Genomic DNA, 13,332 nt, shown 5'->3' with positions numbered 1-13,332 from the left:
GCCAAAGCACAGCCCCCACACCACTAGAGGGATGTCTCCAACCACCAACTTACCGTCCTAAGACAAGGCCGAGTATAGCCCACAACGATCTCCGCCATGGCACAACCCAAGGGGGGGGCGCCAACCCAGACAGGAAGACCACGTCAGTGACTCAACCCACTCAAGTGACGCACCCCTCCCATGGACGGCATGGAAGAACACCAGTAGGCCAGTGACTCAGCCTCTGTAAAAGGGTTAGAGGCAGAGAATCCCAGTGGAAAGAGGGGAACCGGCAAGGCAGAGACAGCAAGGGCGGTTCGTTGCTCCAGCCTTTCCGTTCACCTTCACACTCCTGGGCCAGACTATACTTAATCATAGGACCTACTGAAGAGATAAGTCTTCAGTAAAGACTTAAAGGTTGAGACTGAGTCTGCGTCTCTCACATTGGTAGGCAGACCATTCCATAAAAATGGAGCTCTATAGGAGAAAGCCCTACCTCCAGCCGTTTGCTTAGAAATTCTAGGGACAATTAGGAGGCCTGCGTCTTGTGACCGTAGCGTACGTGTAGGTATGTACGGCAGGACCAAATCGGAAAGATAGGTAGGAGCAAGCCCATGTAATGCTTTGTAGGTTAGCAGTAAAACCTTGAAATCAGCCCTTGCCTTAACAGGTCTTAACAGGTCGGATTCCACCAAGGCACCTGCAAGTTCCTGGACATTTCTGGGGGGAATGCCCCTAGCCCTCACCCTCCGATCCAACAGGTCCCAGACGTGCTCAATGGGATTGAGATCCGGGCTCTTCGCTGGCCATGGCAGAACACTGACATTCCTGTCTTGCAGGAAATCACGAGCAGTATGGCTGGTGGCATTGTCATGCTGGAGGGTCATGTCAGGATGAGCCTGCAGGAAGGGTACTACATGAGGGAGGAGGATGTCTTCCCTGTAACGCACAGCATTGAGATTACCTGCAATGACAAGCTCAGTCCGATGATGCTGTGACACATCGCCCCAGATCATGGCGGACCCTCCACCTCCAAATCAATCCCGCTCCAGAGTACAGGCCTCGGTGTAACGCTCATTCCTTCGACGATAAACGCGAATCCGACCATCATCCCTGGTGAGACAAAACCGCGACTCGTCAGTGAAGAGCACTTTTTGCCAGTCCTGTCTGGTCCGGCGACGGTGAGTTTGTGTCCATAGGCGACGTTGTTGCGGGTGATGTCTGGTGAGGACCTGCCTTACTACAGGCCTACAAGCCCTCAGTCCAGCCTCTCTCAGCTTATTGCGGACCGTGTGAGCACTGATGGAGGGATTGTGCGTTCCTGGGATAACTCGGGCAGTTGTTGCCATCCTGTACCTGTCCTGCAGGTGTGATGTTCGGATGTACCAATCCTGTTCAGGTGTTGTTACACGTGGTCTGCCACTGCGAGGACGATCAGCTGTCCGCCCTGTAGCGCTGTCTTAGGCGTCTCACAGTACAGACATTGCAATTTATTGCCCTGGTCACATCTGCAGTCCTCATGCATCCTTGCAGCATGCCTAAGGCACGTTCACGCAGATGAGCAGGGACCCTTGGTATCTTTCTAGGGTCAGTATAAGGGCCTCTTTTGTGTCCTAAGCTTTCATAACTGTGACCTTAATTGCCTACCGTCTGTAAGCTGTTAGTGCCTTAACGACCGTTCCACAGGTGCATGTTCATTAATTGTTTATGGTTCATTGAACAAGCATGGGAAACTGTTGAAAATCTGAAGTCCTTAGAATTTTGACATTCTTTGAAAGACAGGGTCCTGAAAAAGGGACGTTTCTTTTTTTTGCTGAGTTTATTCAATTACTCTGACGGAGTTTTACAGATTTGACAAATTGCATATTTTCTACTTTATTCAAGTGGTATACACAGTAGCAACTTAGGAGAAACTATATTGCTTTATAACTCTAAAACCTAAGAAAAATGAACATATTTGAGCCATAGAATGAGTTATCTAAAGCTGCATTTTTGTTGGCATATCAGATTTGAATCTGTTTTTCCTGAAGTCTGAACTGCCAAAAGCCACATGGAATCAGATATTTCACCGTAGGTGGTTTGAAGTCATAAATCTGATTCCTGGGCATGCAACGGTCAAATCTGATTTATTTGCCCTGAAGTGGTTTAGACATTTGACATATCTTGTTGCTTGCTAACTACTCTGACTGGTTGACAAGAACATGACGTGGTAGCTAACTAGCTTGTTAATTGTTTACAAACAAATTTGTGAATGTACTACAACGCTAAACAGCTGCCTAGCTAGCTAGTTGACTGCTGTGGCTAGCCAAAAAGGACTCATTTTGAAAGTTGGCTTGTCTTATCCTTTGAGGCTTCTACTAAGCTAACATATGTAATTGTTTTAAGATGGTCATACCATGGATCATACAAATATTTGATAAAATATTGAATTTAGCCTTTACTACTATAGCTCATAGAATTGAATAACACATTCATAAATGGCAAACTACCTCCATACTTCCATTTCATTTGCATGGGTTACCTTGTCTTGTTGCAATACCTGTAAGCAGGAAATGGTATAGCTGACCCTGCTCATTTCTGATTTATTTGGAATTTTTTAGGAGTCACAGTTTTGAGAGAAATATTCCGTGGGCTATTGCAAGAAACTACATATTTTCAACACTTGGGGGGAGTTAGACATTTTGATCCTATAGGACTGTGGCATTTCCTGGCACACAGCCTGACAGGGAAATTAATAAAATTACAAAAAAAGGTTTTCCATTATAAAATTCACCTATAAAATAAAGTTTCCCTGCCGGACAAGGATTGTCCTCAACTTTCAAGAATCTTTGAACTAACCTGATTAAGCTTATCTACCAGCTTCTTATTAGAATCAGGTGCGCTTGATTAGGATTGGAGGGAAAATTTACCATAAACAGGGTTGGAGAGCCCTGCTTTAGAAAAGTAATTTGGTACGATGATGGTATCTGAGGGCCAGGACCCTGGACAGCACACACGACCGATGTTGCTGCTACCCTCCCAGTCATAATCAGCACCGTGGAGAGTGCTAGCTCACTGGTACTCAGGCAGTTTTGTTCACTGAGCTTAGCTGTGTTTACACAGGCGGCCAAATTCTGATCTTTTCCCAATTATGGGCAAAATAGCTGATCTGATTGGTCAAAAGATCAGATGCAATGCAATTACTAAACTGTTCATTTTGAATTGATGGGATGGCACATTATCTAAGTAGAGTCCTGAATACTGCAATTAGCGAATGCATTGAGCTGTCACTAATAGCCCAGAGTATAGCTATTTCAAAATTTTGGACAGTTCAGTCCAGTTTTATTTGACCACTATACAGCCTATCATATCACATGGCCCAGTCTTGGAATCCTAGTTCTAAGATTCAGTCATATGATTTAATATATTTGAATAGATAATGCTTAATCTAATTATCAAATAAAAATGTGAAGTTGTATACAAGCTTGTTTTCGACAACTATGAAACATTGTTTGCGTAGGGGTCCACTGCCAAATTGATCTTGAGTATTATAATTCATAACCATCTTGTCCAAAATAAATGAGACTACAAGTAAACACATTAAAACTATGGAAAAATAAACCTACCCCTACTAATATCATGCATTTCCTGTCTCAATAGCCAAAAATGGGTAGTGCCTTATTTCCAAGAAACTATAGAAAAATAAAACTTTCATAGAAAAACAGAGGACAGTATTCTTAGTTAATTGTCCAAAAACAACTTGAAAATAATCAACCTGCAAACCTGAAATAAACATATTCCACCATGATATTAACCATCCATGTTTAGGTTATGATGTACCAAACAGAACACACTACTGTATAGAGGACATCTGGCATTTGTATATGGCACACCACCTGGCACACCATCTGGCAAAACAGTCTGGTAAAAGACAATAGAAAAACTTGCAACAAGAGATTAAACATATTTGTAAGAGAGTAGAAGTTTTGACAATGGTAATAGCTGACCTGTGTATATGACCCCCTTATCTCAGTGATATTTTGATAAGTAAAATATAATTAACTGGGCCGGAACTGTATGAGAACACGTGTTGAGAGAGGATAGTGAACTTACAGTCCGCAAACAAAGATCTAAGCATCACAGGTAGGTGGCAGTATGCAAACATGTAGTTATATTGCAATAAATCAAGATTTTTTTTTTTCTTTATATGTTTATAATCTTCCTACATTGCTATGATATCTTTGAGAAGATTAGTCCTGGGTTTTGAATACTTGTGTCAGACACTTTTTCTCTCTGTCCTCAGCAGAGTGACCTGAACATATTGTAGTTTGCTGTCCTGCATTATTCTGGGGGTGGCAGGTGCCTCTAAAGCTGTGTGGTGATGGAGTCCTCCTGCTCAGCCCCCCACTCTGAAGAGTCCAGCTCATCACATGGTCCTATCCAGCCCTCATACATGTCCTCACTAGAGCCCAGGAGGACAGCCTGGGAGCTGGAGGCCCTGATGCCAGAAGCACAGCGCAGGGGCGGCTGGGAGAGGCCCGGGGGCGGCTGGGAGAGGCCCGGGGGCGGTAGGGAGAGGCCCGGGGGCGGTAGGGAGAGGCCCGGGGGCGGTAGGGAGTGGCCCGGGGGCGGCAGGGAGAGGCCCGGGGGCGGCAGGAGCAGGCTGTCACTCCCGTTAGCCTGCTGGGGTGAACCCTGGGGTGGGGCCTGGGTAGGGGGTTGGGCCTGGGGTAGCTCTTTCAGGTTCTGGCTACGTGTAACCTGGGGATTGGGGGAGATATGGACGTCCGGCCAGGTTGTGGGCTGATGAAGTAGGCCATCTGAGATGCTGTAGGTGGGCTGGTGCATGCAGGGAGGAGGGGCCCTGTGCTCTGGGACGTGTCCGTTCATGCGAGAGAAGAGCAGACCCAGCTGCCTGATGGAGTCTCTCTTGGACTTGGAGAAGCGCTGCAGCTGGCCACCACTGCGGCTGAACACAGCAAAGGAAGGGGAGGAGGAGGAGAACCGCAGCCCGTTGCACTTTGGTTTGTTGTCCACTGGCCCCTCCACCCCTGACATGGACTTAAAGAGGGCGGAGACACTGAACCCAGAGTCCTTGTTTTTCCTCTCAGCGGTTGACATGGTGAAGGACACCCCCTTGGCCCCTTGGTCCCTGGACTGACCCTGTCCGGCCCCTCCCTCCCCCTCCTTGTTGATCTCGTCCTGCTGAGTGGCCTCATTGCTGGATGAATAGGTTCTCCGCGGGGGCTTCCTGTTCCCCAGCAGATCCAACACCTCATAGCGGAAACTGGAGATGTCCTGCTTCAGCTCCTACAGATCAGTTAAGACGGGGATAGAGAGGGTGGACAGATCGGTTAAGAGGGGGATAGAGAGGATGGATAGAGAGGATGGACAGATCGGTTAAGAGGGGGATAGAGAGGATGGACAGATCGGTTAAGAGGGGGATAGAGAGGATGGATAGATCAGTTAAGACGGGGATAGAGAGGATGGACAGATCGGTTAAGAGGGGGATAGAGAGGATGGACAGATCGGTTAAGAGGGGGATAGAGAGGATGGACAGATCGGTTAAGAGGGCGATAGAGAGGATGGACAGATCAGTTAAGACGGGGATAGAGAGGATGGACAGATCGGTTAAGAGGGCGATAGAGAGGATGGACAGATCGGTTAAGAGGGCGATAGAGAGGATGGACAGATCGGTTAAGAGGGCGATAGAGAGGATGGACAGATCGGTTAAGAGGGGGATAGAGAGGATGGATAGATCGGTTAAGAGGGGGATAGAGAGGATGGACAGATCGGTTAAGAGGGGGATAGAGAGGATGGACAGATCGGTTAAGAGGGGGATAGAGAGGATGGATAGATCAGTTAATAAGAGGGGGATATAGAGGATGGATAGAGAGGATGGACAGATCGGTTAAGAGGGGGATAGAGAGGATGGATAGATCAGTTAATAAGAGGGGGATATAGAGGATGGATAGAGAGGATGGACAGATCGGTTAAGACGGGGATAGAGAGGATGGATAGATCGGTTAAGAGGGGGATAGAGAGGATGGATAGAGAGGATGGACAGATCGGTTAAGAGGGGGATAGAGAGGATGGATAGATCGGTTAAGAGGGGGATAGAGAGGATGGACAGACCGGTTAAGAGGGGGATAGAGAGGATGGACAGATCAGTTAAGAGGGCGATAGAGAGGATGGATAGATCGATTAAGAGGGGGATAGAGAGGATGGACAGATCGGTTAAGAGGGCGATAGAGAGGATGGATAGATCGATTAAGAGGGGGATAGAGAGGATGGACAGACCGGTTAAGAGGGGGATAGAGAGGATGGAGACCGGTTAAGAGGGGGATAGAGAGGATGGACAGATCAGTTAAGAGGGGGATAGAGAGGATGGACAGATCAGTTAAGAGGGGGATAGAGAGGATGGACAGATCAGTTAAGAGGGGGATAGAGAGGATGGATAGATCAGTTAATAAGAGGGGGATAGAGAGGATGGATAGAGAGGATGGACAGATCGGTTAAGAGGGGGATAGAGAGGATGGATAGATCAGTTAAGAGGGGGATAGAGAGGATGGACAGATCGGTTAAGAGGGCGATAGAGAGGATGGACAGATCGGTTAAGAGGGCGATAGAGAGGATGGATAGATCGGTTAAGAGGGGGATAGAGAGGATGGACAGATCGGTTAAGAGGGGGATAGAGAGGATGGACAGACCGGTTAAGAGGGGGATAGAGAGGATGGACAGACCGGTTAAGAGGGGGATAGAGAGGATGGATAGATCAGTTAAGACGGGGATAGAGAGGATGGACAGATCAGTTAAGAGGGGGATAGAGAGGATGGACAGATCAGTTAAGAGGGGGATAGAGAGGATGGACAGATCAGTTAAGACGGGGATAGAGAGGATGGACAGATCAGTTAAGAGGGGGATAGAGAGGATGGACAGACCGGTTAAGAGGGGGATAGAGAGGATGGACAGATAGTTAAGAGGGGGATAAGAGGATGGACAGATCAGTTAAGAGGGGGATAGAGAGGATGGATAGATCAGTTAATAAGAGGGGGATAGAGAGGATGGATAGATCGGTTAAGAGGGGGATAGAGAGGATGGACAGATAAGAGGGGGATAGAGAGGATGGACAGATCAGTTAAGAGGGGGATAGAGAGGATGGATAGATCAGTTAATAAGAGGGGGATAGAGAGGATGGATAGATCAGTTAAGAGGGGGATAGAGAGGATGGACAGATCGGTTAAGAGGGGGATAGAGAGGATGGATAGATCAGTTAAGAGGGGGATAGAGAGGATGGATAGATCAGTTAAGAGGGGGATAGAGAGGATGGACAGACCGGTTAAGAGGGGGATAGAGAGGATGGATAGACCGGTAAGAGGGGGATAGAGAGGATGGATAGAGAGGATGGACAGATCAGTTAAGAGGGGGATAGAGAGGATGGACAGATCGGTTAAGAGGGGGATAGAGAGGATGGACAGATCGGTTAAGAGGGGGATAGAGAGGATGGATAGATCAGTTAAGAGGGGGATAGAGAGGATAGATAGATCAGTTAAGAGGGGGATAGAGAGGATAGATAGATCAGTTAAGACGGGGATAGAGAGGATGGACAGACCGGTTAAGAGGGGGATAGAGAGGATGGACAGATCAGTTAAGAGGGGGATAGAGAGGATGGACAGATCGGTTAAGAGGGGGATAGAGAGGATGGACAGACCGGTTAAGAGGGGGATAGAGAGGATGGACAGATCAGTTAAGAGGGGGATAGAGAGGATGGATAGATCAGTTAAGACGGGGATAGAGAGGATGGACAGACCGGTTAAGAGGGGGATAGAGAGGATGGACAGATCAGTTAAGAGGGGGATAGAGAGGATGGACAGACCGGTTAAGAGGGGGATAGAGAGGATGGACAGATCCACAATGAGGGAGAGTTAGATATTGTTCTATGACTATCGTATAGAGGCACATTTTGTGGATGAATGTTTAAATACGAGACTTCTGAGAAACCTACCTTAAAATTCTCCTCAGTCAGTCCCTCGTCTGTCTTAGCACTGCGGATCATGGCTGCTACATGCCTCTTTACCAGGTTCCTGATCACCTCCTGCACATAGAGACAGTCACATTACATACCCTACTACTACATTATGTAATGAATGATGAAGTTATGGGCATATTTAACAAACTAGCATCTTTTAAGCTTGTAAGCTATTTTTCTAGACTTGTACCTCCCTAAGGAGGAAATGATCTGAGATGTAGGTAAAGGGGCTCTTCCTTCCTGACATGCATACATTTGCATTTTGGGTTTAACAAGGAAAAACTGTTTAGGCATATTCATGACATATGTATTAGCTTGAGGTGAAAATCTGGATGGGCATAACTTTGCATTCATTTGCATGTTCAGGAGACAAATTACCAATCAAACCGGACTCTTTCTTTTACAGATGGATTATTTTGCGTATAAACAACTCCATTACATTTTTGGTGGAGGAGGATATTTGTGGAGGTGCTTGTACATTTAATCTAACAATCTACACTATGGAAGGGTAAGAAACACGCATAATCTTCAACTCAACACATGCACAAAGGGCTGCCTCAGAGCACCCCTTTCTCTGATAGGCTCTGCCCTATTGCCCAATCTCATTCATTTGGAGCGGCAGCTGTATTCCTTGATAAAGTACATTAATTGGACAGCGCAGGCTCCAGTCAAAGCATTTGAGTCTGGCTTAGTCTGCTTGGTATTAGAAGTCAGCAGGGGAGCCCCAGCAGCACAAGGCCCTGCCGAGGGGAAGGGAAGGAGAGGAGGGCTGCCAAAGGTGGGGCTAATTGCAATTACTGAGGCGAGGACGGACTGATAAGAAAATTAACATACTGTATGTCTGGGATAAAAAACTAACCTGCCGCCAAGCTCAACAGCACCATGACGATGATACATCCAGTAAACCAAGGACACCTGTCCCCCCTGCTGCATGGTCAACAGTGTAATATATTCTGTCCCCCTGCAGCACGGTCAACAGTGTAATATATTCTGTCCCCCGGCTACACGGTCAACAGTGTAATAATGTCTCCCCCCCTGCTGCACGGTCAACAGTGTAATATATTCTGTCCCCCTGCTGCACGGTCAACAGTGTAATATATAATGTCTCCCACTCTGCTACACGGTCAACAGTGTAATATATTCTGTCCCCCCTGCTGCACGGTCAACAGTGTAATATATAATGTCTCCCCCCTGCTACACGGTCAACAGTGTAATATATAATGTCTCCCACTCTGCTACACGGTCAACAGTGTAATATATAATGTCTCCCACTCTGCTACACGGTCAACAGTGTAATATATAATGTCTCCCACTCTGCTACACGGTCAACAGTGTAATATATAATGTCTCCCACTCTGCTACACGGTCAACAGTGTAATATATTCTGTCCCCCCTGCTACACGGTCAACAGTGTAATATATAATGTCTCCCACTCTGCTACACGGTCAACAGTGTAATATATTCTGTCCCACTCTGCTACATGGTCAACAGTGTAATATATTCTGTCCCACTCTGCTACACGGTCTACAGTGTAATATATAATGTCTCCCACTCTGCTACACGGTCAACAGTGTAATATATAATGTCTCCCACTCTGCTACACGGTCAACAGTGTAATATATAATGTCTTCCACTCTGCTACACGGTCAACAGTGTAATATATAATGTCTCCCACTCTGCTACACGGTCAACAGTGTAATATATTCTGTCCCCCCAGCTGCACGGTCAACAGTGTAATATATTCTGTCTCCCACTCTGCTACACGGTCAACAGTGTAATATATTCTGTCCCCCCTGCTGCACGGTCAACAGTGTAATATATTCTGTCCCCCTGCTACACGGTCAACAGTGTAATATATAATGTCTTCCACTCTGCTACACGGTCAACAGTGTAATATATAATGTCTCCCACTCTGCTACACGTTCAACAGTGTAATATATTCTGTCTCCCCCTGCTACACGGTCAACAGTGTAATATATTCTGTCTCCCACTCTGCTACACGGTCAACAGTGTAATATATAATGTCTCCCACTCTGCTACACGGTCAACAGTGTAATATATAATGTCTCCCACTCTGCTACACGGTCAACAGTGTAATATATAATGTCTCCCACTCTGCTACACGGTCAACAGTGTAATATATTCTGTCCCCCACTCTGCTACACGGTCAACAGTGTAATATATAATGTCTCCCACTCTGCTACACGGTCTACAGTGTAATATATTCTGTCCCACTCTGCTACATGGTCAACAGTGTAATATATTCTGTCTCCCACTCTGCTACACGGTCAACAGTGTAATATATAATGTCTCCCACTCTGCTACACGGTCAACAGTGTAATATATAATGTCTCCCACTCTGCTACACGGTCAACAGTGTAATATATAATGTCTCCCACTCTGCTACACGGTCAACAGTGTAATATATACTGTCTCCCACTCTGCTACACGGTCAACAGTGTAATATATTCTGTCCCCCAGCTGCACGGTCAACAGTGTAATATATAATGTCTCCCACTCTGCTACACGGTCAACAGTGTAATATATTCTGTCCCCCCTGCTGCACGGTCATCAGTGTAATATATTCTGTCCCCCCTGCTACACGGTCAACAGTGTAATATATAATGTCTTCCACTCTGCTACACGGTCAACAGTGTAATATATAATGTCTCCCACTCTGCTACACGTTCAACAGTGTAATATATACTGTCTCCCCCCTGCTACACGGTCAACAGTGTAATATATACTGTCTCCCACTCTGCTACACGGTCAACAGTGTAATATATAATGTCTCCCACTCTGCTACACGGTCAACAGTGTAATATATAATGTCTCCCACTCTGCTACACGGTCAACAGTGTAATATATTCTGTCTCCCACTCTGCTACACGGTCAACAGTGTAATATATAATGTCTCCCACTCTGCTACACGGTCAACAGTGTAATATATAATGTCTCCCACTCTGCTACACGGTCAACAGTGTAATATATAATGTCTCCCACCTGCTACACGGTCAACAGTGTAATATATAATGTCTCCCACTCTGCTACACGGTCAACAGTGTAATATATAATGTCTCCCACCCTGCTACACGGTCAACAGTGTAATATATAATGTCTCCCCTCTGCTACACGGTCAACAGTGTAATATATAATGTCTCCCACTCTGCTACACGGTCAACAGTGTAATATATAATGTCTCCCACTCTGCTACACGGTCAACAGTGTAATATATAATGTCTCCCACTCTGCTACACGGTCAACAGTGTAATATATAATGTCTCCCACTCTGCTACACGGTCAACAGTGTAATATATTCTGTCCCCCCTGCTACACGGTCAACAGTGTAATATATAATGTCTCCCACTCTGCTACACGGTCAACAGTGTAATATATTCTGTCCCTGCCGGTCAACAGTGTAATATATAATGTCTCCCACTCTGCTACATGGTCAACAGTGTAATATATTCTGTCCCACTCTGCTACACGGTCTACAGTGTAATATATAATGTCTCCCACTCTGCTACACGGTCAACAGTGTAATATATAATGTCTTCCACTCTGCTACACGGTCAACAGTGTAATATATAATGTCTCCCACTCTGCTACACGGTCAACAGTGTAATATATTCTGTCCCCCCAGCTGCACGGTCAACAGTGTAATATATTCTGTCTCCCACTCTGCTACACGGTCAACAGTGTAATATATTCTGTCCCCCCTGCTGCACGGTCAACAGTGTAATATATTCTGTCCCCCCTGCTACACGGTCAACAGTGTAATATATAATGTCTTCCACTCTGCTACACGGTCAACAGTGTAATATATAATGTCTCCCACTCTGCTACACGTTCAACAGTGTAATATATTCTGTCTCCCCCCTGCTACACGGTCAACAGTGTAATATATTCTGTCTCCCACTCTGCTACACGGTCAACAGTGTAATATATAATGTCTCCCACTCTGCTACACGGTCAACAGTGTAATATATAATGTCTCCCACTCTGCTACACGGTCAACAGTGTAATATATAATGTCTCCCACTCTGCTACACGGTCAACAGTGTAATATATAATGTCTCCCACTCTGCTACACGGTCAACAGTGTAATATATAATGTCTCCCCCCCTGCTACACGGTCAACAGTGTAATATATAATGTCTCCCACTCTGCTACACGGTCAACAGTGTAATATATAATGTCTCCCCCCCTGCTACACGGTCAACAGTGTAATATATAATGTCTCCCACTCTGCTACACGGTCAACAGTGTAATATACTGCTCAAAAAAATAAAGGGAACACTTAAACAACACATCCTAGATCTGAATTAAATAAATAATCTTAGTAAATACTTTTTTCTTTACATAGTTGAATGTGCTGACAACAAAATCACACAAAAATAATCAATGGAAATCCAATTTATCAACCCATGGAGGTCTGGATTTGGAGTCACACTCAAAATTAAAGTGGAAAACCACACTACAGGCTGATCCAACTTTGATGTAATGTCCTTAAAACACTTCAAAATGAGGCTCAGTAGTGTGTGTGTGGCCTCCACGTGCCTGTATGACCTCCCTACAACGCCTGGGCATGCTCCTGATGAGGTGGCGGATGGTCTCCTGAGGGATCTCCTCCCAGACCTGGACTAAAGCATCCGCCAACTCCTGGACAGTCTGTGGTGGATGGAGCGAGACATGATGTCCCAGATGTGCTCAATTGGATTCAGGTCTGGGGAACGGGCGGGCCAGTCCATAGCATCAATGCCTTCCTCTTGCAGGAACTGCTGACACACTCCAGCCACATGAGGTCTAGCATTGTCTTGCATTAGGAGGAACCCAGGGCCAACCGCACCAGCATATGGTCTCACAAGGGGTCTGAGGATCTCATCTCGGTACCTAATGGCAGTCAGGCTACCTCTGGCGAGCACATGGAGGGCTGTGCGGCCCCCCAAAGAAATGCCACCCCACACCATGACTGACCCACCGCCAAACCGGTCATGCTGGAGGAGGTTGCAGGCAGCAGAACGTTCTCCACGGCGTCTCCAGACTCTGTCACGTCTGTCATGTGCTCAGTGTGAACCTGCTTTCATCTGTGAAGAGCACAGGGCGCCAGTGGCAAATTTGCCAATCTTGGTGTTCTCTGGCAAATGCCAAACGTCCTGCACGGTGTTGGCCTGTAAGCACAACCCCCACCTGTGGATGTCGGGCCCTCATACCACCCTCATGGAGTCTGTTTCTGACCGTTTGAGCAGACACATGCACATTTGTGGCCTGCTGGAGGTCATTTTGCAGGGCTCTGGCAGTGCTTCTCCTGCTGCTCCTTGCACAAAGGCGGAAGTAGCGGTCCT

At 46.3% G+C, this 13,332-nt stretch overlaps 1 protein-coding gene across 2 annotated transcripts in view; it reads right to left on the bottom strand.

The window, feature by feature from the left end:
- Nucleotides 1-1,779: 1,779 nt before the first annotated feature.
- The window catches only part of LOC106563669 (short transient receptor potential channel 5), a 52,261-nt gene continuing 40,708 nt past the window's right edge, over nt 1,780-13,332 (bottom strand). For both annotated transcript variants that reach the window (XM_045690123.1, XM_045690124.1), the window contains exons 11-12: nt 7,964-8,053; nt 1,780-5,268 (exon numbers count right to left, since the gene is read on the bottom strand). In XM_045690123.1, the coding sequence (XP_045546079.1) occupies nt 4,324-5,268; nt 7,964-8,053 (1,035 nt within the window). In that variant the 3' untranslated portion in view covers nt 1,780-4,323. The remainder of the gene's footprint in view (nt 5,269-7,963; nt 8,054-13,332) is intronic.

The sequence above is a fragment of the Salmo salar genome, chromosome ssa11 (genome assembly GCF_905237065.1).
Source record: "Salmo salar chromosome ssa11, Ssal_v3.1, whole genome shotgun sequence".
NCBI classification, from domain to species: Eukaryota; Metazoa; Chordata; class Actinopteri; order Salmoniformes; family Salmonidae; genus Salmo; species Salmo salar.
This window is presented reverse-complemented; position numbering and strand designations above follow the sequence as displayed.